We start from the raw sequence: 27555 nt of genomic DNA on the forward strand, positions 1-27555 counted from the left end.
AATTCACGGATTACATAGGAAACCTGGAGCAATGATCATGTGTGAAATGCTTCCAGGCAATGAGCTCAAAATGCTGAGCTGGCGCTGCTGAAGGGCTTGATGTATAGAAAAACATACTTTGGGCAGGGGATTTAATAACAGCCTTTAACGAAGAGGGAGAGGCCAAGATCTGAGTTCCACTCTCATGAAATCCTGACAGAGGGATCATTAACTTTATTTTTAGGCTTGGCTGAATAATCAGGAGGTTTGAAGATTTGCCTGCTCTGTTTCACTTGTTTTAGGAGGGGCTGTTGCTGGCATAGCTGGGATCAAAAGTGCACTGGATTATCAGAGGCAGCACCTCTCTGTCACTTCCAAGGACATACTTCTGGGACCAGAGCATTTTGTTTGCTTTTTTCCACAGCTCAGAGCAGCCACACATCACATCATTGCCTGAGCTGGTCACACACCTCCAGGTGGGAGAACGCGGCTGCTGGAAGAGCCCAGACCTTCCTCCTGAATAACCCTCTTCTCCCTCTGTCCCTCCCGCAGGCGTACGCTCCTGTGCTCTCCCATGCGCTCTGTTTTGCAGCGCGCTGGCTCTGGCCTTCCCACCCAAAGGGCTTTCTGGCAGCTGCAGCTGGAAACCAAAGCGTGGGCCAGTTTTGCCAAGGAATTCGGCATGCTGGCTGCAAGGGGCTGGCTGTGCCGGCGAACATGGGCTGGCTCGGTGGTCCCCCGGTGCTGCAGGTGGTAAAGTTGCTGCAAACAAGGCCATCCCCTCTGCGTGCTCCCGCATGGAGCAAGCTGGTGCCATGCAGAGATGGCCTTATTTGCTGCTAGGATCGGATGTTTGAGGGGCGGTTGGGTGGGGGAGTGGGGAAGCTAACATCAATTAAAGTGAGATTTGCTCCGGGGATTTCCCCCTTCTCCTTTCACTTCCCTCCAGCTGTGAAAGGGGTGGGGAAAGCAGGGACGCTCGCTCTTGCAGGAGGAAAATTCCCCCTCGCTGAGGTTAATGAACCCGCCTGACGCCGTGGTGGCCGTGCCCGGCCGGGAAGACGGGCTGCCGGTATTACGTGTTATGCTGCATGTACATCCCTCAGCCGCAAGGCTCTGGCAAGAGGCCCCGGCTGGAATTAACCTGCAGTAACCCCGCGGCGCAGGGGCAGCCTTGGCAGGGTGTGCCGGCCCGCGCTGCGCTGGAGTATGAAAGCCATTATAATCTACTCATTCCCAGCGCTTAAAGAGCCAGAGGTTTTTTCCCTGGTTCTCCTGGAAGGGAGGAGGGTTTGGAAAGGGTAACGCGTAGCGTTCTCCATCCCGATGGGGCGTCGCGTGCTTTAGTGCACCAAGCCTGCCATGTCATCGGGCCAACAAGTTTTAAAGTAACATTTTTATTATGAACAAATAAAATTTCAGATCAGCACAACCAGATGTCTGTTTCCATATTAGTAGAAATTATTTCAAAAAGGTTTTTTTTTCTTTTCCAGTACACAAAACAGAGATACTACTATGCAGAAATCCCTAAGCTGTGAAAAATCGTATCCTACTCACATTTCAACAGTGACAGAGCTTAGACAATGTGCAGATTCAACTTTCCAGTCCTTCCCTGAACACCCAACACTTGGACATCGGCTCTTCACAATACCAGCGGGGCTGGGAACGGTTTTGGAAAACAAACCAGTCCATGCTTCTGCCAGCAGCGGTGTGCGTGTGGTACGTACGCCTCCATCCTCCGCACTTGGCCGGTCGGCAGCGAGCCTCACCACACCCCTGGGAGGCAGGGCGTAACCCCCTGCTACAGATAGGGAAACTGAGGCACGGAAAGTTTTTAAGTGACTTTGTCCCAAATCACGCAGTGAGCGAGTAGCTAAGCCGCGAACAGGTCCCAGGAGAATGGCTGCTCCAGCCACGAGGTCCCACTGCTGCCTTCTCTGCTTCCACCTCTCACAGACTCATTTAAGCTAAACATACAGACGACGCATCCAGGATACAAACATGCCACCAAAAATATATATATATATTTAGAGTTGTGTATATATATATATCTCTCTCTCAAACAAAGTTCTACTTAAAGTGTTGTATCTGTTTCTTAATCTAACAAAAATTCTAACTCAAATACATTCAAAATCACCTGCACCCACAGTTCAATGTAGGCAATTAAATAATTGAGAAACCCCTTGAATGTTCATAATTCAGAAAAAAAAAAAAAAGAAAAAAATACGGCAAATAGCTGTCAATACTCCTATGTATATTAAAGAAAGATTTAAGGCACCCAGAGATATTTGCCAATCTACCTTTAAAGTGACTGGGCAAACACCAGGACTGTTTGGTTACTGCTCCTCAGCTTCCACCCTAATTCCAGATTCTGGACCCAAATCAGCACTTGAAATTTGAAAGGAACCCTTGATGTCAAACCCTGCTTCTCTGCTGAGAGGATGTGAAATATTGCAGCATGTCACGGCACACTTCTCTACCGTAGGGTATGTCACACAACACGTTAAGGGCACCAGGAGCAAGGAAATCATTCTCCTCACCTTCTCCCCTCCCCACACCTCTTTCTAATTACTGGCTGGAGCAAATTCCTCCTCTCTGGAGACTTCCATCAGTTCAGAAGGGTTTAGACTAGAGCGAAGTCAGCCCACAATTACAGAGCTAACAGTGTTTCTCTTTTTTTTGAGGGCTTTTTTTTTTTTAAATGGTAGGATACAATTCTAGCCATAGCCCCTTTGCCCCAGCCAGCCCCCAGGCAGTCACGAGCCTTGGAGAGGTAAGGATGCCGTCTCCTGACACCGCCAGCTGAAGGGCTCCCTGCTTTGTTCCTCCCTGTTGTACCTCTCGGCTGGAGACCACATCGCTCAAAACCTTGAAGAGTCCCATTGCTGAGCAATAAGGCGGCCATGGCAGTGGCAGGGAGGGGAAAGGAGAGGAGAAGGACTTTTTTCTGAGTAACAAGTGTTCTCTTGTAAGGAGAGCATCAGAGCTGTCCTGGCTCCTGGTGAGTTTCGCAGCAGCAGGAGCACACAAAGCTGCAGAGACTCGCTCCTGTGAAGCTTGCCCGGCTGCTACGTGGCAGAGCTGAGGCGAGGAAGTTGGCATCCGCTCCGTCTCTGCCCAGCCTGGCCTGCCCGGATAAGGGAGACGCTGCAAACCCCACTCCAGCATCGCCTTGTTCCGGCCACCTCTTGTGCTTTCCTCCAGCTCCATTTGATGCATTTAAGCAACAAAAACAACACTATTGCTACAACTAATAAGAATAATAAAAATTAATAATAATGGAGAGAGTTAGGGGGGGGGAAAAGAGCACGTTCAGCCCAGTGATGGGCTTGGGGCCACAACGCCCAGAACCTAACCCACCGCCTGAACTCAAGCTGCCGTCTCTGGAACTTGCAGGGAACAACACCCACGAGGACTTTTTTCCCCCAGCACACCCTGCAGCTGCGTGCCCACATCGGCTCGGTGATATAACTGACCTTTCTGCAGGCTCACCGCCCTCGCTGCCTGCCGCGCCGGCGAAGGAGCGAGGTGGCGAAATGGCTTGCCAAGGGGGCCGGGAGGCAAGCTAAGTGACTAACAAGGAGCTGCTTTCACCTCCCCTTCCCGCTCCCTCAGGAGTGCCTCCCAGTCCCTCAGAAGAGAAGGGAATTGCAAACCACCCCGGCGACCGCGGGCAGGAAAGCCCGGAGGTGGCCCACGCTGGCGGCAGCGTCTCGTCTCGGAGGTCTCAACTCCCTCAAGCCCCCTGTGCTGCCTGGCCCCGCGTTGGTGTTTCTCAGGCACTTGTTAATCGACCGAGCGGAGCCCACGAGGACGGGGAGGCCTGCTCCCACGGACATCCTCACCCCTCCCTATGGCAGCAGGCGCTCCCTTGCCCCGTCCCTGCGCTCAGCACAGGACGCGGATCCACAGGGCAGGCGCGGACACCAGGACATCCGCCTGCCGCCCAGCAGGGACCCCTCCCACGCGTAAAGCAGCTTAACTCAGCGGTGGAGCTTTGGTTTACGTCCTTCTCCCCCTCTCCATTTTGGCAAAGTCCTGTTTGCTGGCAAAAATCTCAGCGGCGGCGGCAAACAAAACCCCCCAGGGCCGGTGCCGCTCCACGGCGGCCAGCAGCACACCCCGTCTGTCCCCCTCCTCGCTGTGGCTCTCCAAAGGGGCTGCGGACCCCGGAGCCGGGCTCTGCCTTCAGTCCCTGGTGGCACAGGGCACAGCGGGCAGCGCAGGGAGGGAGGCTGTTACGCCAGAGGGGGGAGGTAATAAGGCCACCAAGGCTCCCCCTCCAGTGCCCGCTGCCGCCATCAGAGGCCCCAGCCACCAGTGGACCTGGCTGGGGCTCTGAGAGAGCCTGGGGGCTCTCCTCTCCCCAGCCAGAGAGGCTGTGCGGTGGGGAGCTGGGGAGAACACTTCCCAAGAGACATCTTGGAAAAAGACAACTCTCTTTCCAATGGCAAGGGAAGGCGACGTGGCTGCTTTTCCCGGGGAGAGCAGTTTAGCCATGCCCCGTGTGTCAGCAGCCCTTGAGAAAGGAGGAGGGGCGGAGGAAGGAGTTTCGGGGGGAAGGTAGTGGAGAGAGGGTCACTGACTTTGGCTCAACTCTTCAGCTGGCTGGTACAGGCTTCCCTTAACTCCATGGTACATAGCTGGCTGCGATGGGCCTCCCCGGGCTGCTTCCTACCAGCTCCTCTGCCAGGGACAGACCGGGATGACGTAAAGCGGGAGACGGGGGAGAGGGGCTGGAGAGAAAGAACGGAAAGGAAGAGGAGAGGAGGGAAAGGGGTGGCCTTGCATTATAAAGGCAGAGTCCTAGATCTTAAATACATCACGTAAAATACAGCGTGGGAGGGGGGTTAAAACGCATTATCATTATCTCAAGCAAACTGGTAGCATTATTCAGTAGTTAGTAAACAGAACATTAAACCTTTGTCCAGCGTGTTCAGAGGGGTCTGGAAGGGAAAAAGGGAGAAAAAAGGAGGAAGGAGAGGTGTGGATGTGTGTGTGAAGGGGAGCAGGAACTCAGCCACTCTTGTGACTCCCATCTCCAGTCCGCATTTTACGAGCCAGGATGACCTCCTTGGAGACCTTCTTGCGATCACTGGCCAGCCCCAGGAGGCACATGAGGTCGATGAAGGCTGTGGTTAAGTTGAAGCGCCAGCCAAATTCACTAGTGGAGTAGTCGTAGGGGAAGGTGTGGTGATAATTGTGGAAGCCTTCTCCTGCAAAACATGACCAGGGAGAGGATGTTGCAGAGCTCTAGGTGATGGCCCCTTTCTCTTGGCCCAAAGCACCACATTCTTGAAACAGGGTCTGGATTGAGTCCAGGCTCCTCCCTCCTCTCAGCCCAATTTCACCTCTCTGTAATCTACCCCATCTCATTTGGGCATGGTCCAGCATGCCCGTGCTGGCCCAAATGAGGCAATGACAGTCATAGAGGACCTATGGCGTTTTAGAGGAAAACGAGCGTGTGGCGAGGAACTGAGAAAGGCTCACTGACTGCACCAAATCCTAACGGCTTTTCCTCTGCCACCACGAGAAACCTTCTAGTATTGGTTGAGCTACCAGCTAGACCTGCAGCAAGTCCCCGACAAGCCAGGCCAATCAATACTCCTACACCACTGGCAGTCCTAATGCCAAAATCCAAAGGGCATTTCCAGATGGGAATAATGCAGACAGACTTCTACTAAGCGATCTACTCCAGTCAGCCACCCTCTGCTCCAGACACTGTCACGCTGGCTTCAGTGCTCGCCCCTTCAATGACATCGGCTGGACTCCTGCTCCTACCCCCTGAGTCTCTGCAGTTCAAATCCCTCCCTGCTAAAAATCCAGGAGCAGATCCTTCAGTGGTGGAAATCAGTGCAGCCCCAGTGACATACAGTGATGCAAACCAGGTGAGGATTTGGGCTTGGGAGAACAGATCAGGGCAAATGCTGACCCTGGGATGTACTTTCCTAGGTCCCCAAAATGAGATGATCTGGCTTGTCTCATCCTCAAATACCCCCAAAGTCACCAGCTGCCCTGAGAACATGTCCAAATGTGCATCCGCTGGTTTTCAAGTTGACAAATCTAAGACAGATAAGCAGAGACTGCAGCACACGTTTTTCACTCTGGTGAACGGGGCAGGGAGACCTTCGAGCAGGGTAAATAAAATATTGCTATTGAGATAAGGAGGTGCTAAGTGTAGCAGAGTCCTTTCCAGCCTGGAGAGAGGCTGGTGGGAGCTGATAACCCCACTGCCCTTAGGTACACACTGGCCAGCCTGGGAAACACCCCCAGATGCAAAGGCTGGAGGGGAAGGGTGCAGGAGAAAATGGGGACACCTGGATTCACACAAATTCCTAGAAGCAGCTGCAGCCCCAAGGGGCAGTCCCCCCTCTACGGTCTACCCGCAGCAAAAGACACGGATGCTGAACATACCTAGGGCCCCCAGGCTGACCAGGGGGTTCTCCCGTGGGTTGATGTTCTGATCATATGGCCGGTTGCCAAACATGTGAGCAGCACTGTTCACTAGCCAAGTGGCATTGAGCCCTATGGTGTAGCGCAGGATAGCTGGAATGAAGAAGCTGATGACGATGGATTCGTCCCAGAAGTACCAGGGCACTACAGTGGGCAGCGTGAAGCACAGCAACACCACTGAGGGCTTGTAGTATCTGGAAAGGAAGGGACCAGGAGGAAAGTGCTCAGTGGCAGCAGCAGGACGAGAAGGCCTGGTTCAGTCCTCCCTTTGGAGGATTCGCGCTCAGCTATACAGGGAAAATCAAGTGCAGAAATACCTCACCCCTGAGCCCTGCATCGTTTGCCCTGGAGGTGCAGAAGCCATTCCTGGAGACTCCCAAGTCTTACCACCGGGCAGGAGACTCGGACTAAACTGCTCTCCCTGTCTCAATCTCACACGTGCACAGAGCAATGTCCCCAGCACCATGAGTCCAGACACCAGCTGCTGCTTTTGGCCTCATCTTCCATTTGCTTCTCAGTTATGTTGGTCTCCATAAAGGCAACCCCTGGTTTGCAGAGTTCCACGGAAGGTCCCTTCTCCAGCTCTGGCCCAGTGCTGCAACTCTTCCTTGCAGACTTGGCCCTGCTACCAATACATCCCACCAACAAGTGCAAGCAAGGGACGCTTGCCCCATCAAAAAGATGAGCATGTGGGGTCTCTCACACTAGAGGGATGGGAGTAGAGGAAGCTGAACCACTCTGATGACCCACAAGAAAAATCCCAGCCACAAAAAGGAGGAGAGCCATTGCTTGGTTTGTCTGGGACTGAACTAGGGACCTCCCGAGCGAGGGTGGTTACTATACGGATTCAGTCCCCCATCCCTGCAGCCCTGGTAACAGGCTCGCCTCCGCTGGGTATCAGTCCCAGTACAGCCCCAGACAGCTGAGAGATAGCCCATCCAAGAGGCACCAGTGAATCAAGACTGTCCTTCCCAGTGACTGCCTCTCTCATGTCCCCATTTTCAACTCCTCTTTCACCACACTGTTTCCAGGAGACTGACGGGAGAGGGGCAGAAGGTGTACCACAACATCTCCAAGGATGGCCCAGAGGCACCCGTGGGTGGGCTCTGGGCCAGCCAAAGCAGCAGCTGGGCTGTGGGCTGGCAGGCGTGGAGGTGCTTTGTGGTGGGAAGCTCAGCCTGCTGCTGGCAAGACGCTACAGGGTAGGCAGGCAAGAAAGGGGTGTGGGAAGGCTGGAGGTAGCACTAGCTCCTAAGTACTTCCTATAGGAGAGGCACAGTTCATTTGCCGCAGTTCATCCCACAGCAAAGCCTCGGGCAGACCGAAGACTCACACTTCTCACATGATGCCCTCAATCCCCTCATGTTCTACCAAAGGCTCTTGGGCTCCCCAGCCCATTTGCGGGGTCCCTGCTCTATCCCACACGGCTCCGTGCTGGGGCTTACCCCACCACTCACCTCCGCTGGAACATCACCACTTTGTCAGCCTTTATGTCACTCAGGTCCAGCTTCTGGCCCTTCTCTATGACGTCTGGGTGCTTGCGCACCAGCAACCAGCCAATGTGGGAGAAGAAGAAGCCCCGCATGGCGTTGTGAGGGTCTGCGTCTGTCTCGGAGAACTTGTGATGGACACGGTGGTCCCGGACCCACTCGTAGATGTCATTCTGCAAGGCAACAGGAGCGGAGACTTAGGGCCAGGGCTGGACATGTTCCCTTCAAATTAACAAAAGGCCTAAAACATTTAGACACCTAAATCCCATTGACCTGAACTCCCATCAGTCACTTTATCTTTCTTTAGAGTTTGGGGGTTTTGGCTTTTAAAACAGAGGTTGGATCTTCAACCACTTCAATTTTCTTTGAAATCTGCTTCTTTGGTGGGCTGCCTTTTCTCTTTTTTTTAATTGGTTAATTTAGTCTTTGGCTTGCACATCCTCTACAGCATCACAGGCTCTGACTGGCCAGCCTGTTCCCCCGCCCCTGCAACAGTCAGCCCTCATTGGCCAGGCAGTGCCTCCTCCCTCACACGCTCAGCTCTTGTTGGTCGCTTGTCCCCGTCTGTACGCAGTGCCAGCTGGGATTGATCAACCTGCCCCTTCCCTCCACCCTGACATTTCCCATGGGTCAACCTGCCTTGCTTTTCCTGGGATTGCCAAATGACATCTGTTTAACTTTGGGGCGAGTTCTTTTAACTTTTTTTTTTTCCTTGGAAATCAAATGGTGTTAAAACGAAGGCCCCTCTTTAGAAATAGAATAAACACACCATTTCAATGACAATTACAAAAAATACCCCCCTTCAGCCCCGTAACTGTTCCATTTAAGCTGCAAAATCAATACAGTTTGGAATTAAGAAATGATTGTTTTGGCCAGTTTTAAGAGATTTTCATGAGCCTGTACTCATTCCTTTACATCAAGATTTTGATGTGCTTAAAGCCATGTATTACACTCTCCTAGAAAACATGAAACAGATCCAAGCATGCTTCTATTGCCTGTATTACACAAGACGCTCCTTAATCTCATAAGGACTTTTCTTCAAAACACTTCGAAGGTAGGGAAGCGGCATAACCATCCCTATTTCTTGCCTGGAAAGATCAAATGACTTATCCACACAGGGACCCTGTAGCAGAGACACAAGTCCTCAATTCCCTCTCAAGTGCTGTAACCACTCCACCTTCAACTGAGATAAAATGATTTACCTGCAGGCCATGCAATAAGGCAATGATAGACATGGGCCAGAATTCAACTCTCACTTGTTCCAAATACTGGGAACTGCTGCCTTCCTTCCAGCCAAATCCTGAGCATCTCCAAGTATCACAAGCCCGCACTGATATTAGCCAGAGCTTGGTCTCTCAGCATCCCCTCAGAAGAGGGTGGCCCAGCAGCTTCCCTATCCAGTAAGCAGAGAAGCACAGCCAGTACTGGAAATGTATATATACAGTACTGTGCTGGAAATGCTTCACCTGTGACTGAAAGTCTCTCTCACATCCCAGACCCTGCACAGCATCAGGTAATGTGAGAAATCCCAGCCTGAAAGCTGATGGAGAGCTTCGGTTTACACATCTGGGGAGGCCTTCCCTGTCTCCTGGAAATTCTTCAGCTGGAGGCAGGAGTCACAAATTTTGAAAGAGACCATGTACCCCAGCTGAAGCACCTCATCCACCACAGCCTGTGCACAAACACAGATCAGGGGTCTCAAAGCTGAAGAGTCAGAATCCCGACCCAAACTTTAGCACATATCTTTTCTACAGATCTTATTTTGGGACAATCTCTAAACTGCAACCTTGTCTGAAAATCACGGCTTTCTGAGACCAGCAAGCAAAGCCTAAGAGAACGCCGCCTTCCTTGGGAGTTTCCAGCAATAGCCTATAACCAGGAGAGCTTCTGCTGTGCTGCAGCTGCCTGATCTTGCAGGTGGAGAAGCCAACTAGGGGCAGAATTCCTGAATTCCCTGAAATCGCAAGCCATAGGTCTCTGAGGAGCCAACAGGCATTTTCTGAAGGACCTCAGATAAGATAATCTATAGTTTTATCTGGCCTTAAAAGTTACCAGTCTGATCTTAGAGCTGCTGCCACTAACAGGAATGAGGTAAATTGAAAATAAACCTTCTCTTGAGCTCATTGAAATTAACTATTAAAAAAAAAAAATCCATGGGGAATGATACTGAATTTTCAGTAAAACTTTGGATTAGTTCCTATTGAAGCTGAAATATCTGTCTGTCTCTCATCTTTGTCTGTTCCTATCCCCTAGAGCAATAGCTCAGCAAATTCTTTCCCCCTCTGCCCTATAACCCCGTGAAAGATGGTCTTTGTGTGGGACTAGCCAATACACAGCAACCCATCCCATTCCCTTGCTGAGTGCTGGACCAGTAGCTGGAATCAGCAGCTTGGTCGTTCCTCTTCTTTATGAAAGACTCTGGTTCGGTACTAACAGAGAATAGGAAAGTGAATCGTGTTTTAGAAAGGCTGAAAAAACCACCCCCACCCTGTCCTGATTACATGTCAATGAAGTGATATCCTCTACAGCTACACAGAGGGGAAAAGGGAGATAATATCTCTAAAATACCTGGTCCACTTGGGCTTTACCCTTCCCCCATACCTCAGCTGGAGAATTACTTTGGGGCAGAGCACTGACACTTTTCTGTTTACCTTCTTCTAGCAGGCAGTGCTGCACCCTGCCACCCTCTCGAGTACTTTCCACACACGAGCAAGCCTGCACGAAGTCCCTTCAAGTACAGTTGGAGGACGGAGTGCCGTTGGAGCTGCCTCAAGCAGCAAACCCGAGACCACCAGGATTTTTCTGTGCCATGCCAATCAGGGTTTTCACTCTAACTTCTTCTAAAGTGCCACCTCTTTTTACTTTCTACAGTCCCTAAGGACTTCCCAGTTTGTTTGCTTTGTGGACTGTGAAGTGCTCTCGTGAGCGGTGAGGCAATATACTGAGGTGCTTATCAGCTGCCTGCAGCCACTTGTGCCACTCTGAATGGGCCCAACCCTTCCCTCCTTGAAACATCTCTGACCCGGGATGACTCTGGAAGCCAGTGGTGTGACTTACAACAGGGTTATTCCTAAATATCACTCTTCCGAACCAGAGAAGCATCCCCCTAACTGCATATTTTCAACAAGTTTTTGGTCTTCCTGCAGCAGCAAATTCCACACTCCCTGGGCTGTGCAGATGTCTCCCCCCTTATCAGCCGTGCAGCAAGAGGAGGGTGAGGCAACCTAAACACCAGGAGAGCGCTTAGCACTTCCACACCTCTTTCACAGGACCTGGAGCAAGCAGAGGGAGACCACACCTCGAGGGAAGGGTACATTCCTGCTTTGGAGAGCTTTCCTACCCCTGGTCTTGGCCAACAGTCCTCTCCCCACCCGGTTCATCTCAGAGTCACCCTCTGACAAGACAAGGTGACAAGACAATGAGATGGATCCTAGCACTGCAGTGTTAGATGGAAAAGGCAGGTTGTTTCCTAAAAAGAGGTAGTAGGAGAGAGGAACCTCTCCATCAGCTTGTGCCCTGTATCAGAGACAGGGACTCGGGGAGCACTTCCTTCTGAGGACCAGTGGCACATTGAGGAGGTGCTTACCTGGAAGGCCATGGAGTTTGCAATAGTCAAGAAGATCCGCAGGGGCAGCGTGGCTTTGTAGGACCGATGGCTCCAGAGGCGGTGAGATCCAGCTGTTATTCCCAGAGCACTCACCAGGAAACACAGAACGGCTGGAGAGGAAAAGAAAGTGTTGGAGCAAGTCAGCCTGCAGCGAAGTTTCAGGCAGAGCAACACAAAGGCCGGCCTTCCCCCAAAGCTGTATAAGCAAGAGAGGAACCCGTGGAGAGCACAGATTGGGGCAATAAAAATTAATGTGAGAGTGCTCAAGCTACCACAGGCTTCCTAAGCAATGTGGGGCAAATCACTTCAGCTCTTCATCTCTGACAAGGGAGGAGGCTCGCCCTTACAAGACCTGTCACAAGGGTTGGTTCTTCAGCATAGTCCCATCTGTCATGGTGAAGGATCATCAAAATTGTATAAAGCAACTGCTTCCATATAGCCCTGTGGTAAGAGCTCTGCAGTCCACCAGGGAACAGCTTCCCCCTTTCCTCCCACCCTGAATAATCAAGGGTTTTGCTTTCCTATCTCACCGCTCCTCACTAAATCTCTTTTGCATTCTTTTCACCTAGAGGTGGTAGATGTCTTACAGTTCTTCAGGGGGACAGCTCAAGCCAGGGTTAGGCTTCTCTTCTGCTCCCTTTCTGAGAAGAAGCTGGCTAGAAAAAGATCTAACCTACCAGAAGCCTGGGCTTCACCTTCAGCTCCACCACTGACTTAAAATCTGCTCAGAGGCTCCCGTTCCCAGGGTCTTTTTGATTCCCCCCTCTGCTCAGCTCCTGCACCATTTACAGAAGGAAACTCCAAGGCCAACAACTCATTGCAAGTCATGCCCATGGCAGAGGCAGACGCTGCTGGGCCCAGTTGAGCTTCGAGGCTGCTTCAAGCGTTCCCTCTCCACACAGGTCAGAAGGAATTCCTTACCCCTCTGGCAGCTAGTAAAAAAACCACATCCCTCTCCCTCTGGATCACGTGTTTATATCTGCCCTGGTCTGTGTGTTCCCACATGTCCTCCTGGGACTGCTGGAATTTAACCTGGGTTCCAGCATCTGGTCCTAGAACTAAAATGGAGAAAGACCCCAATAGGATCATAACAGCATTACACTAGGAAGCTGGGGTTAAGAAGAAAATTGGATCTGAAAATTAACTCTTTCTCTAGGGAGCAAGGGTCAGGAAGTTTGCACATCTGTGCATAGGTCAACTGACCCACCTTCAGTCCCCTGGGGGGACACCTTCCCAGTTCCCCAGGGGAAACTCTTTCCTTGGTATAAATTTGCAGATTTCAGACAATTGGATCAATCATGAAAACAGCTCCTTATTCTAACACGTAAACCCGTGGATATGAATCACTGGTATGCTTGACAATACCATTCAGTCCAGCCAAATGGCTCTAATCAAGCTTATCTTGAACCCAGAAAATCGATATTTCTGCCAGAAACTTGTCTGGAATCAGAGATCTGAGACATACGCAAGGCACTGTCACCCTGTTCTTTCAGGGTGATTATTTATTCAAAATAATCCAGGCTTTATTTCCTACCATCTCCTGCTCCCTCTTCCGTCTGTCACCTCCTTTTTGTTTTTCTACATTCCAAACCTAATCTCTTATCCACTAAAAGCTGGTCTTGGCTGATTTAACATCCTCTTCTGGCCCCTTAAACTTGCACGAACCCTCCTCACTCCCACCCCGCTGCATAACAGCGACCTTCCCTGTCTGCTGATCTGACCGTGACTTCCCATCTTCATCTTCTCCCTTGGCTTCCCTGCCTGCTGCGGAATGCAGTGCAAGCCTCGGACCAGCACACCTCTGCCTCGTGTCTCCCAGCACCTCTGTGATCAATCAGAGGAGCCAAGCAGCCACTGGTCATAGCTGATTTATAGGGCATGAAGAGGGATGAAAATGCAGCAGGATCCAGCCTTTGCAAAAGACAATGGAACTGAGCAAAGCTCACAAAGCTGGGCAAACCTGGAAGGGGAGAAGGGAGGCATGCTGGACCAGGGCATTTGATTCAGGTCTCCCTTTGGCCTTACCAACAGGAAAGTACTTACGCTGGACACCTTGAAGGTCTCACCCAGCCCCATGATGCTGACTTGAAAGTTATGAACCAGCCCATGACCAGTTCCCTGTTGGTTTTAGATTTAAGACTCATTTTAAATCAGTCACTATCCCCACAGATTCCTACAGAAGAGCGAACCTTGAAAAAGCACCTAACATATGACTCTGATTCGCAGAACCTCTCTGGCTTCAGACACTGCAATAACAACGAAACCCACTCCTGGATGTTTCAGACACTTCCTGCTAGCAGCAGCAGGGCGACTCGCCGCCATTCTGCCTTGAACACAAGCTGCTATATCCTGCAAACCGCATTTCATAAAACCTCTGGGCAACTTTATACCTACAGTGCACACCTCAATAGCTGAGGTGGATTTCCAAGGGTGACAAGCAGTTTATGGCAGAGCTGAGAGCAGCATCCAGGAGTCTGGATTTAACCTTCAACCTATAGAGACTCTGTGAGAAACACCAGACAGGGAGCCTGTGGAAAACAACATCAGCTGCAATGGATGCAGGGGGCAAATTGCTGGGGAAAGAGCCCAGCTCTCCACTGTAAGGCACGTAGGCATGAGTTAACGGGTGCACTGAGGACAGAAATGAACTTTGCGATCTTTCATAATCTTCAATGGTACTAGAAAGTAAATGCCAGGTTAGGTAAGTACAGACCCTATTTACAGCCCTGAGTTCAGGTTTCCCTCTCTAGTGAATCTTCACATGCTGATTGGGAATTTTTTTGTAAAAGAGGCCTCCAGGAAAATGACTCTGGCTGAGGACTGTGGTATTTAAGTTTTGCAAGAAGGAAGCTCGTCTGTATCTCTTTTATACAGGCAATTCTCAGAATTTGCCTGTGGATACCCCCCTCGGTAAAAAATGACACCGGCAATGAAGACATATCAGCAAGCACAAGGAATCACAAAAGAGACGTGGTGGGGACACCGACAGACCCAGAAACCAGACAACCCAGTACTTGCTGCCGGGTAGCCTTGACTGAAAGCTTTTGTTAGAAATTTGGAAGAGTACCCACTGCTTTCGGGTGGGGTATAGAACAGTCACGGCCTTCATCCAAAGCCCCTGAAGCTCAGCAGCTTGTGTTGACTTCTCATGGAGCTGCGTCCCAGGTCACTACAATGGACACAACTCTCTAATTATAATCCCGTGCTGCCTTCCCCCTTGCCCATATATAGCAGCCGTAGCTTACCTAAGGAGCAGACGCTTCCTGTGGGAAAGGAGCTGATTCTCAGTCTATACATAGATGGCACCCAGCCACACAGAAACCCAAACCCTACCTGGGGCCTATTAGCTCCATCAGCCATACCTACGAGTTGTTGTGACAGTGACAGGATATGGACAGTAAGATTGAAAAGCCTGGTGGAAAACAGAAGAATCCAGCATCCTAATGATTCAGAGGGCTCATCCCCACAAACAGGTACAATGATGATCATTGCATAGCTAGGGAACAAGCATCTCACAGGGAAGGAAGAAGAAAATCTCCTCCAAGATCATCCACTAGGAATGAAATTGGAAAGAGAATAGAGAAGCTGAAATAAAGTAGCACAGATTTTCACAGGTGCCTTGTGAAGCTGCCCCAAACTGAAGGACTTGGGGACTGCATCAGCTGAGGTTTCAAACTCATCTTCCACACCATGCTTTCAAGTATCCAAGATCCAAAAGATTGTCAACTCATAGGTGATGTTCCCAATGACCCATTCAACTGGAACACAAAGAATTATGACCACTGGCAGTAATATGCACTCAGTGCTCCAAAAATTAAACCCAAAACATTCTGGATTCAGTCATGTCTATATGACTCACTAGCCTTTACCTCTTCAGGGCCCAGATTCAGACTTCATTTTATGATGGGAAGCCAGGAATGTGCTAAAGGCATTGTCACCTGCAGTCAATACCAACGATGTTTACATGAAGATGTGTCCCTGCTCCAGCAGGTGTTCTTGAGCTTCTGCTCAGTGCAAGGGAAAACTACAGCTTGCCTTCCAGCCCCTGCTCGTCATGTGGGTCACGCTACTCTCAGGAGAAAGATACCAAGAGCAAGGAAACGTGTGCAGCCTGCACAAGGGGAACAGTGCTTAGCAGGAGCAATAGGAGCTACTGTTGTTAAAACCTAGCTTCCCCATCTAGCAAAATCAGAAGTTCACCTCCACGCTCGGAGCAGAAGCACGCCATCTGCTAGTTAAGCCTGCAGAGGACACGAAGCAGGGAGGTGTTGCCAGCAGTAGCCTTGATGGGAAAGTAACAAAAAACTTCTGTAGATGTTTTGCTGGACACATCCCTGGGGGTAGTACTGACTGAGATTTTCAGGCTGTCAGAGTTGCCTAAATCATCCAGCAAGATTCTCCTTGGTCCAAAGCAGCAGCAACAAAAAATGGTATCAACCCATGTTGCTGCCACCACTGGCACTGCAGGGAGCTGGGGTATTGTCAGAGCACCAGGTCGAGAGAAACCGTCACTGTTTTATAGACATTGATGGCCAGGCCAACAGGGGTTAACACAAATATCATCGGTCTGCTGCACCCGAGGGCCAGGAAGACAACCTGCAAATCATGTTTCCACGGAGGCTCAGAGCAGCTAGAGAAGAAAATGTCAATCACCTTTACATCCTGCCCTTCCAGACTCAATCTCTATGCCATTTGGCAAATGACGTGAAATCTGCCCATGATCCCTGAAAAGACTGCGCAAGACTTTGTCAAGTGCAGTGGAGAAGACAGTAAATAAAAGGGGGGAGCTGGCTAGAAAGCCATAGTGCTGGAAGGGCTTGGAGAGCTCTCGTTATGGTGAGCTTTCACCTGATCAACAACCCTGGCTCGTTCTGGGAAGCTCTGTACCAGAAAGAGATCAGGGGATACAATGCACACAGCAAAATAGAACAGCAAACAATGATGAAGGCAGGGCTGGAGAGCTTGAGAGACAAAGAGGAATTAGCACACAGAGAAATGAAAACAAAAGAGGACACAGTCACCAATATAACTGGTTTCAGAGGGACAGGAACATCAAGGAGACGGTGGCCTGGATGAAGAGGGTATAAGCAGGGGATTGCTCCTTATAATAAAATATAGAAGGCAGATCAGCTACCAGGCACCACAGCTGCCTGTAGCATCACAGCAGAGAACATCTGGGGCCATGTTACTTTTATATTATATGTATACAGCCTAAGGAAGGAATGATCTGAAAAACAAAGAAACAAGCAAAAACCCCAGCAGCTCCAGAACTACCACTGGGAGAACTGTTCTGCCATGACCCCATGGTGTATTGCTGGGAGCAACATAAGTCTCTGCTGCTCTATCCTTGTGTGTAAAACAGGAACCGTAGTCCTCTCCTTGCTACCAGGAGGTGCTGGGAAAATAACAGCAAGTCACTGAGATGACAGCCACAGATGCCTTGTATGTGCTAAAGAAAGGTATGAACTGAGAAAAGGGCAATGCAAGAAGGAGCAAGGAGCCTTGCTGAGAAGCCAGAACTGTGGAGGATCAGAGTATCTCTGGTCAGCACTGGAGGAGAATGGACTACAGGGGAAACCTCTGACTTGCCTGCAGGGTGCAGGGAAGGGTGGTTTTTTTCCCGAACAAGTGCCAGGGATGCAGGACAGGGAGCTCTGTGGAACTACTCCAGCTTTGGTAAGGCAGATGGATCTTCAGCCAGTCCAAAACAGCGCAGTTCCCCCAAACTCCATGTCCTTCTCCCATTCCCAGAGCATCTGTCACTCCAGAAGCCACCAAGGAATCTCGCAATGCCTCACAGTGGCAGGAGGGCAACCGGCACTTCACATCAGAGTTGACTGAGGGAGGGGAGCAGGCGGGACTGGCGTCAGGTAAAAAGGCAGGCAGATTCCCACAAAATGCCATGGGATGCCATATAGACATCCCGAGCAGGCACGCAGTTGCAAAGACACTGTCTCAGAGAGCATTTTGGGGTAAGGTGGGGCTTAGCAGAATGCAAAGCAGCATTAACATTCTGGAACAAGATGCTCAAGCCCACTTACGTATCTCAGGGGAGCTCAAGGGATGGATTTGGAAATCAGAGTGCATCTCACCAGCTTGAAACGAAACCAGTAAACCCAACTCACCTTTTCCTTCCTCCTTGCCCCAATGAGCTGAGGATATTTGGCTGGGGTTGGAGGACCCAGGCTGTCAGCTCAGTGAGTGAGAGAAGCCAGCAGCTCCTGCCTAGCCTCCAGCTGAGAGCCCGGGGATGGGACACACAGAGCAGGACCGAGAGCCCTGAAGCGCTTCTCCAAGGTCGTGCTGAGGCTGCACGTTCTGCCCAGCCCTGCCACCCGGGGGAAAAGTGCAGCCCGCCAGGTTTTCACACGGGAAAGGCCCAGCAAAGTCTTTCATAACAGCCCCCTGAAAGGCCATGCTGGCTGCACAGGGAACACGGCGGTGCCTCTGCTTTTGCAGATGCTGTAGCCGGCCTCTGACCGAGTCCTGAGGCCTCCAGTGATGCTCATCCCCCAGGCCTCTGCCTGTGAGAAGCTGAGGTGGTCCAGGAGGGAAAGAGTCAGTTTAGCCGTCCAGGGAGTCATCTCTTTCCCAGTCCAGCTGTGATGCTTGCTGCTCACAGCCATTGGGAGGACAGACTTGGAGAGCATGACAGACCAGGTGGATCTCTCCAGGGCCTGTCCGCAGCTGGGCTGGCCAGGACCCTGCTCCCAGCCAAGCACTTTCCAGGAGCACCGCTGAAACCAAAAGCCATGCCAGCAGGTCTCAAATTAGACCGTCGCTTTTTGTTTCAGGATGCTGTGTTTCACAGGAAGGCAGGGGCTGGATGCAATCTCTCGACCTCCCCACGGGGACCCATTTGGCTTCTTGACTCCTCCAGGGGTCCACACAAAGGCTTGCGGAAAGCCAGGCTCCCCTGCAGCTTGGGCCCCGGGCCCAGCTGCCTTTCAAGCAGTCAAAGGAGAAGTTTGGTTCCTACCCAGGGCAAGTTCTCTGAGAAAGGGGAGCTTCGCCTAGCTACCTTCTGCTGGGTTGTGCTTTCCATTGGAATTTGCTGCCTGGAGAGATGCTTATTTATTTTTCGAAAATTGTCAGGCTTAGTTCCGGGATGATGGGGGCTAATCTGTGCTTTCTTAAGAATGATAGAAGACCTGAGCTTCAGACTTAACTCTTGACTTTTATCTTCAGCACAACTGTATTTTGCCTCTTTCCCCTCACACACACCGGAGGCTCTGCAGGATTTATCCTCCCTTGGTAAGGACAGGAATGGTTCTTGTCTTTGAGCAGCAGCCTCATGCCAGATGATGCCCTGTAGCTTGCCTCCCCAGCCACCCCCTGAAGTGCTCTTACTAGCACCTTTCTTCCTAACTTTCTGGGACCGTCACAGTACTCCATCAAACATTTTCTGTGCTTTACCCCAGAAGTGGCTGCACATTCACTTGTGGGCTACTTCCAAGCCTAATGCCTGTGAATCAAGTTTGCTCTTTAAGCAGCCAAGCAGTCCCCTGCCAAATCCTTCCCTCTCATGCATGACCTTACAAGAGACACCAGCAAGTCCTCCCACAGCTTGCTGCGAAGCTGGCTGAGTAGCTTCTTCTAACAGAAGACCTCCACTTCCTTCTTTCTCCTCCCTGAGCCTGTGGGCTGGAGGAAAAAAAATACCACCTAACAAACAGGTTTGCAGATGCCAAGAATTAAGTGGAGGAATGTGCTTACCCCATGCCAATGTCTGGATCTTTGCAGAAGGTATCAGCGTCAATGCAAATATGCCCCCTAGATGCAGCAGGCTCATGAGGATGATATTCCTCCAGACGTATCGCATGGGGGGCTTGGGGCCCTCCTTCTCCCGGTAGGTCTCATCAAAGATATCGTCTATCATGCCCCGGTCTCCTGCCAAGTCCTCGTGATTGAGTAAGTCCTTCTCCATGACGGCATCCCCATTCCTGGTCACCCGGGAGGTGACGGTGCCGACAGTGGTGGTGCTGGAAGCGGAGGAGAACTCCTTGGAGAGGTGGCCATGGACATTTTCAAGAAAGGAAAAAGGGAAAACAAAACAAGAAGTTGGTGATTACCAATGCAGGGAATTGAAACACAAACAGCTAAGCTGGCAGTACCAAGACTTGCAGCCTACAGTTTTCCTGGCAGGCTCCATTCTTTCAGCTGAGCCCTTGGCATCAAGAAGAGCCTACTCTGGCCCCACGGAGTCATGGCCTGAGAGGGAGGGGGCCTGATATTTCTGGGGCGAGGAGGTGAATGGTGGACAGGGTGCAGAAAGTAAAGTAAAAGACTTGAAAGCCAGTCTTTTTTCCACCAGTGGCTCTGGTGAGATCATTTGCAGGCTGCAAGGATTTTCATTTTCCTGTTTTACTAGTAGGCGTTTTTAGGTGGGCTTGTGGTCTGGGCTTGTACATAAGCAGACAACAATAAAGGAAATCTTGTGAATGAACAAAGAGGTGGGAGAGAAATACGGTCTCAAACACAGTTTTATTACAAATCATTGGGCTGCTCCTGATATCCTGCCTCTTTGTGTCACCCCACTAGGGATCACTGGAGGAACATCAGGAGGATCCACTCTGGGGTGTCTCCTTATCTCCCCCTGCCTCACCTTCCAGGCTGGGACATGGCAAGACCAACACGCTTGGAGAGCAGCAGACGGAAGCAGTCGAGCGGTGTGCTTCCAGTTAGACATCCTATCCCACAGCTGCTGCTAAGCCTCTTATCCCTCTCCCGCTTTCCACCCACGGGCAAACTGAGGCATGGAAGACAATCCTCTGAGCCGAGGCCACCAGCACGCAGAGAGAAAGTTTTAAGCAGCAAGTTGGCTCAGCCTGGCTCCCGGCTCCCTCCTGTAACCGTGACACAACATTCCCTCTGCACACGCTTGTTTGCCCTGGCTGAGTGACAGCCTGCCCGATCAGGCATGCATGACGAAAGGAGCAGGCAGGACTGACCCTAATGAGACAGGTCACTGAACCCTGAATCACCGATTTCCATCTCCATCATGACACCCGCGTGCTTGCTGGTGCTCGCAGCCCTTTGTCAGGCCCGAGCCCAAGCGCCCGACTGAGCTCGACCCCGAGGGTGCCAAGCACGTGGGATGCGAGCGGTGGGAGGGCACGCCGCCCCCATCCCTGAGCTTCCCGGGAACCTGCATGAAGGACACGTCCCTCCGCCGCCCACGCCGCTGCCTCCACGTGCGAAGGGGCACCAAAGGTCAGCTGGCAGGAACGGGAGAGCCGGGACCGCAGGAGGGAGCATGGCCAAGCTGGGAAAGCTCCTTTCCCAAGTGAAATCTCTCCTGAATGAACAGCAGATTCCCACCCAGGCACCCGGGATTCGTAAAAGACCACCGTCCCGCCATGGCCTAGTTTCCTGAGGGAGGTATTAAAATCAGGCCAGGCAGCTTACGTGGCCATCCCAACTCCTCCCTTTCCCAAGGGTAGAAACTAGAGGGTTACAGACATACCTTCCTACGGGGAGGAGCTGGCAAAGCTGACAGATTCCCTACGTTTGGGAAGTAAAATGATCTCTACAGAGGGAGCCCTCTAAGTTTTTCCTTCTGGAATCAAAGGTTAGAAAGGAAAAAACATGGACACCAAGTATCCTGCTGCTTTCTCAGAACCCAGGCAGCTGCTGAGCTCAGGACCGGCTCCTCTGCATCTGGCTATAGGCTGTCTCTGCCTGCTTTCCTAATTAATGTTTTGAGGGTATGATACTCTGAGCTGCTGGAGAATTCAGAGGCAATCCCCCCCAAAAAGAGCCGTGAGAAATGTCTTCTAATCCAGAGATCAGGCAAGGAAAAGTCCTGCCCATTTCAAAGTGTCAGATATTCTCATCTGGCATTTTGGCAGGAAGGCACAATTTTCTTCCTTGGCTGGAAGACAATCTACCAAAAAGACCTAAGACTTGTCTATGCAGGAAAAATTCCCAACAGAGATCTGGTGGTATAATTAGACGGGTAACGCTCCCCATATGGACATGCTGCTTCCAGAGTAAGAATGTGGGCTTGGAGTTGCATTTTTCTCCTCCATGATAGCTTATGTCACTGTCAAAGTTACACAGGGGCAGAGGAGGAGGAGGGAGAGTGCAAAGAAAACAGAGAGGAAAAAAACCTCTTCTTCCAGAGTCATAGTAGCCACATGAGGAATTTTACCAGCATACCTATGCTGCTGGAATTACACTGATATAATCAAACCAGTCATTTCTCACATGTAAACTAACCTTAAATCTAAAGGGCTATAAAACAGTTGTGAAACACAGCTCCACCGTTACAGACCTGGTGGGGGGAGCATAGGGGGAAGAGGGAGGGAGAGTGGGCAGCTATTTAGCTGGAGACCAGGGAAATGAGGAGGAAAGAAAGAGGATTTTTACCCCCTTATCGCCGTAGTGGCTCCTGCGGCTCCTACCGAGGAGGATGGGATGGGGATTGATCTGGGGTGTACAGCTGAGAGGGGGAGGAGGCCAGCTAAATAATTTTCATGAGCTCTCCCTCATTTCTGAATGACTTTGCAGCCCTCATCTGCAGAACAGATGTGTTCCCCCATCTCCAACCCCCCCACACACTACCAGCATTGAACACGCCATAGGTGATCCTGGCACCCAGCCAGCTTATACAACCAACTGCAACTCAAAGGCTCCCACGCTGGGTTCAGCCTAGGGGCCCCAGGGCACTCAATCTTGGGTCCAGTATATTTGAGTATGCCCAACGTGACCCAGGGACAGGATTCTTTCCAGCCTCCAGGACATGCCCCAAAATACATGCCAAGATCATGAAACATGGTCTGAGCACGCTGCCTTTGGCATCCGTTTTGGGCGGGGAGGGGCATAAAGTTCTTTACATCACAGCATCCCTGGAAGGTCACAGAACCTGCACAAAAGGACCGGGGGAGACCCCGCGTGCTGGCGACAGGCAAGAGAGCGGGGCTGTGATTTACTTCCACTCCTCAGGATAGGCAGAAGGGGGAAGGATGAGAAGGCAAGAGCAGGAATACTAGAACCTGCCCCTGCCTCCCCTTGGGCAAAGGGTGGCTGCCAGGAGGGGCAAAAATGAAAAACAAAATCTCTAAAGATCCAACAGCTCTATGTATCTTCCTGGTGCCAAGCTGTTATTCAGTCCTTCTTATGCCAAAAATGGGCAGCCTCCCCATTGTATGTTTGCTTGGCTCAGGCAATGCAGACACAGCCATTCATTTCATCTGGGCAGCTGGCGGCTTTCACCTTGCGGTCTGTCCTAGAGAGGCTCCCTGCTGCAACATTTGCCTTAAAAACGCTGTAAGTGAAAGTCCTTTCTTATAAAATAAAAAAAAATTAAGAAAATAAAAAAATCACAGTCTGAGCACTACCAAAAACCCCACAACCTCTGGCACAAAAGAGCTTCCTGAATAGCCCTTACCAGCATGCTTAGATGGATGTTTTTAAGATAAACCTGTATTTTATGCTCAGTCTATCTGAGGGCATAGACTCCACAGGGAGATAGTCCCAGCGGCGGAGATCCCCACTTCATTACACGGTCTCCCCATGAGGTTTGGGCGATGTCTTAAGTAAGCAACAAATGACTTCGCCTCATGACTGAGAAGTGGCACAGAGAGGACACATGCACGCACATACGTATGCATACGTGTGTGTGTGTGCTCGTGCACGGACACGCGTGGATGCCCAGACCTTTTTCCCCAAGACAGCAGCAGCGCAGCACTGCCGGAGCCGCGGAGATGAAGGAGGAAGGGGCGAGAGGAAGACAAAGCACCCGCACCCCCGGGCCCGCCGGCAGCCCCCCGCTTACCTCCTCCTGCAGCAAGTGCGCAGGCATGGGGCAGCCCTGTCTCTGCTCCTCGGCGGCGGAACGCGGGCGCGCAGGTCCCCGGCGGTGGCGGTGGGAGGAGGCTGGCGCTTGTCGGCCCCTCGCCCGGCGAGCTGTGCGGCTCGGGGAGGCGGCGCGGAGCTATTTAAGCGGGGCTGCTTGCTTGGCGGCTAGTGGGGCCGGGCTCCCTGCGCCCCGGCCTCCCGGTGACCCCCTGCCCGCGGTTTGGATGCGCGGGGTCAGCGCGGCGGGCGGCGAGTCGCGGCGGGGGCCCGGCTCTCGGCGTGCCCGGGAGGGGAGGCGGGGCGGGGCGGGCCGGGGGGCGGGAGGAAGGATGCTGAGGAAGAGGAGGATGACGAGGGCCAGGCTCTCTCATGATGCCTGGCTGCTTTTTTTTCTTTCTTTTTTTTTTTTTCTTTCCTCTTTTTTTTTTTTTTTTCCCCCTCCCCCTCCCGAGCCCATTGGCTGCGGGAAATTTGGTGCCACCTCGGCCTGTCCTCGCCATTGGCTGCCCGCAATCTGCTGTTCGCTCCCCGCGGCGCGCACGGCTCCGCGCACGGCTCCGCGCACGGCTCCGCGCACGGCTCCGCGCACGGCTCCGCGCACGGCTCCGCGCACGGCGCCGGGGGTGCTGCCGGCCCTCCGCGGGGCGCCGGCACCCGGCCCTCCGCGTCCCCCCGCTGCTCCGCTGCGGGGGCTGCCCCGATGAAGGAAGAGGCGCCCGCGGGTTGTCGGGGAGCGGCGAGGGAGCCCCGCGCCCCTTCCCCAGCTGGGAAGGGAGTGCGGCGGGGAAAGAAGGGGCTTCAGCGTAAAACATCTAATCTGAGTAGGGGATCTGTATGGGGAGCATTTTATAGATATACATGTATACATAAATCATACATCTCTGCAAAGAAAAGCACACCCACAACTGTATATCCGGATAAGCATGTATATCTGTGTAGGTGTTTATCTCTGGAAAACGTTGGCTGTAACGTTTTAAAAAGAATCCTGGCCATTTTCCCCCAGAAAACAGTCCCTTTTGGCAGAGGGCAGAAGGAAAAAGGAGCAGCTCGGTTTGCTATCAGCTATTTTCCATAACAACCTCCTCGCTAGCCGGTAATGCCAGCAATAGGAAAATCTAAGCTCTATCCCAAGGACACCTTCACCATTAAAAGTGAAAAAGAGGGCCTTTACAAATAAAACCTTGCCGGTGGTAGGGGCTGGAGGCAGCTCCCGTAACCCCACCGTGTGGTCACCTTGGCAGGCACCCTCAGCTGTTTAGCAGCAAGGCTTGGGGTGCCCTAGTGCCATCACCCCAGCCAGAACCTGTTTCAGCTCCATCCCCCACTCACGGTGTGTCCCATGTTCAATCTCTGCCCCCCACTGACACATGAGTCATTCTGGGAGTGGAACAAGGATGTCAAAAGCCATTTTGAAGTGAGCCCATATCCCCTGACACGTATCATGTCCAGGCAGCTATCCTGCAGTGACGGAGCTGGCCACACGAGGTGCAGACGGGCAACCAAGATCTTGCAGAATCCGTCCCTGGGCTGATCCTGCTCAGATATAGCAGGGCTGATGCAGTGGCCGCTGTCAAAAGTGAGCTGCATTGTAATCACTGGGAGGGAAAAGCGACAATGAAAAATAACAGTAGCTCCCATTGTTCTCTGGATTTAGAGGTGTCCAGCAAAGGGGAAAAAAATATGTCTCTGCTTTTTCATTTCACTGTGACAGATGAAGAGGTCTGAGAGGAGTCTGTGTTTTAGTTTTACATTAGGAACTCGAGTCTTGCCTACTTTCTGAGACACAGTATTAAAACAGAGAGCCCATGTCAGAAGATGTTCCTAGATGGTAAAAGCTAACATGAGTCAGAGAGGGACTTTTAACCGTCCCTTCTAAGACTTTCTGTTAAATGTTTGGTTAACAACACTGAGGGCTACTGAACACTGGGGAGAAATGATGTTTTAATTAAAGATTCTACCTACTTTCTATGTGAGTGTTGGAAGAACTATAAGCTGTGCTAAAAACTACCCTAAGGAAATCTGAATCCTGCTATTTGCAAAAGCAAAACAGAAAGGAAATAAATAAAAACAAAGAAGGAGATGGTACTTGTTGATTTTAAAAAATAATCTGCAGCTCATGCCACATGGGGAAAATAATCTCAATGACACAAACTAGGGGAACTGGCAATTCTACTGGTGGGTGACAATGAGGCTTTTGGGGATTCAAGGTTTGCAGTTTTGCAGATACTCGTACCCACCAGAGCCCTTTCCTTTCCCACCAGTTTCTTTCCTCAGACATGGAGCACGGCTAAGAGGGAACTTACAGGGCAGCTAGACTTTGTAATCCGCTAAAATTAACACCGTGTCTGGCTGCTCCCACACAACAGGAATAAGTTTTCTGAATATTCCCCTGCCAAGTTATCCTGGGAGGTGACCATCACATTTTTTTCGTGCACAGAGGGAGAGATGGATCCTGACCATCGTCAGGGCTGTGCTCACCTGGCAGGTTTCAAGTCTTATGTGCTAAGGACAGCCCTGAGGAAGGCCCTTCACAGCATAGTCAGCTTCTCCAGCTGGCATTCTGATCACTTTTGAAACAGGTTAATGGTTCTGAATGTGGCCACAAGGTTCAGGCATTGACATCTTGGAGAGGTGAGCAGGGTAGTTTGCTTTCCCAATGTTTAGATTGCAGCAGCTCCAGCCTTGCCTGTCAAAAGGCTTTTTGGCCCTCTGCGGGCTGAAGGTTTGGCTGTGCCGTGCCAGCCAGGCTCCCTCCCCTGGAAGCTGCTGGCCGGGGCAATGGCCAGCACCCTGCACACCCCTGGTCCCTACCACCGGGCCCTGCCCATCTGGGCCTCTGCTGCAGACTCCTGCCTCAGCTCTGCAGCTCAAGGCTTGAGACAAAAGGGGGAATCACTGGGCAGCACAGGTGGGAAAGCAGAAATGTCTAGTATAGACACAGCAATACAGCTTAAACTGGGCTTTTCCTGCTCTGGTTTGTATCTCTCCAGACAGGCTTTTCCCTCCTTTCAGGGAGAGCTGCCCAGCTGAGTCTTCAGCAGAAGTACGTCGCTGGTGGAGTTCACCAACACTGCTTAGCAAAGGTTCAGCTTCAGCCATCGTCCTCAGGAAACTGATTCAATTCTTCTGCGTCTGGTGACTGCTGCCTGAGGTCGTGGTCTTTCACAAATGAGCTGATGCAATGCCAGGGCTCAGGGCAGTGATGCACAGAGCCATGCCATGGGCAGCACAGGCCATGAACTTCAGCACAGGGTTTCTTTAGAAACGCATGGTCTAACACAAGGCTGTTTCCACCTTTCTGAGAAGTCCTCCCCACAGATTCATGACCCAGCTGGGTCACTGTGCTAGTGAAAAGCTCTTGCAGAGTACTTTTTGTCAGAGGGTCTCACAGTTTTTTATCAAGGTTGGGGAAAAGAGAGGCACAAACCAGCAGTGGGGTTTATCACCAGACACTATCTGTGAATGGAGCCCGTGTGAGAAAAAACGGTTGCGTTCCTCTCCTGGGATGCAGTAATCAGCCTGGTTTTGCTACCACAGTGCCACGGTGCAGAAGAAAAGCACCAAGGCTAAGCTAAGGATGTTTCACCAAAACATTTTCCTTCCTACTCTCTCCTCAATAAAAAAAAAAAAAAAGAAGTAGTATTGCTTTTCCATTTAGCAGTAAGTTTTGCAAGAAGGTTTCATCTGGTGTCAACATCTTGGAAAATTTACTGAATCTCCTCAGTTACCCCCTCCAAAAATGTTGAAAAAGCCACACAGACAAAAAAGCTTGCTGCAAGGGCTTTGCAAGGTTTGTTTCATGTTGTTTGTTTATCTTCTTTAATAGCATTCCCTGTCTCCCTCTTTTTCTTTTTCTTCTATTTCACAGCTGGAAGTTGAAAAAAAGAAGAGATGACTCAAATAAAGAGGGAATAAGCTGAAAACTGGGGAAAGAGCTGACCCCTACCCCTTCCCCTCTGCCAAAAATAAAGGTTTGCAAAAATTTTCCTAGGATTATTTTCTGCATCTCTTGCATTGTTTTCCTGAAGAAGTATGAAGCAATTCCAGCTTTAGAGCTTTTTTTAGGGATAGGAGAATCATGCCATGGGCCTTTCATCCAAGGAGAAGTGCAGGGGTGGTTTTCTGTCATTTCACCAATCCTCCTTTCTTTCTTCTCCTTCCCCTCATAAAGAATCTGCTCTTCAAAGGCATTGAGCCCTATCTGCAGAGCAGATGAACACCAGC

At 51.2% G+C, this 27555-nt stretch overlaps 1 protein-coding gene across 1 annotated transcript; it reads right to left on the minus strand.

The window, feature by feature from the left end:
• Nucleotides 1–1360: 1360 nt before the first annotated feature.
• SCD (stearoyl-CoA desaturase) lies at nucleotides 1361–23628 on the minus strand. Its single transcript, XM_075154545.1, has 6 exons — nucleotides 23309–23628; nucleotides 19246–19531; nucleotides 11509–11639; nucleotides 7890–8095; nucleotides 6394–6626; nucleotides 1361–5195 (listed from the first exon to the last, which is right to left on the minus strand). Exons 1-6 carry the CDS (start codon nucleotides 23333–23335, stop codon nucleotides 4996–4998), a joined length of 1083 nt encoding a protein of 360 aa, XP_075010646.1. The 5' UTR covers nucleotides 23336–23628; the 3' UTR covers nucleotides 1361–4995.
• Between the last annotated feature and the right edge of the window lie 3927 nt (nucleotides 23629–27555).

The sequence above is a fragment of the Calonectris borealis genome, chromosome 7 (genome assembly GCF_964195595.1).
Source record: "Calonectris borealis chromosome 7, bCalBor7.hap1.2, whole genome shotgun sequence".
In the NCBI taxonomy this organism is placed as follows: Eukaryota; Metazoa; Chordata; class Aves; order Procellariiformes; family Procellariidae; genus Calonectris; species Calonectris borealis.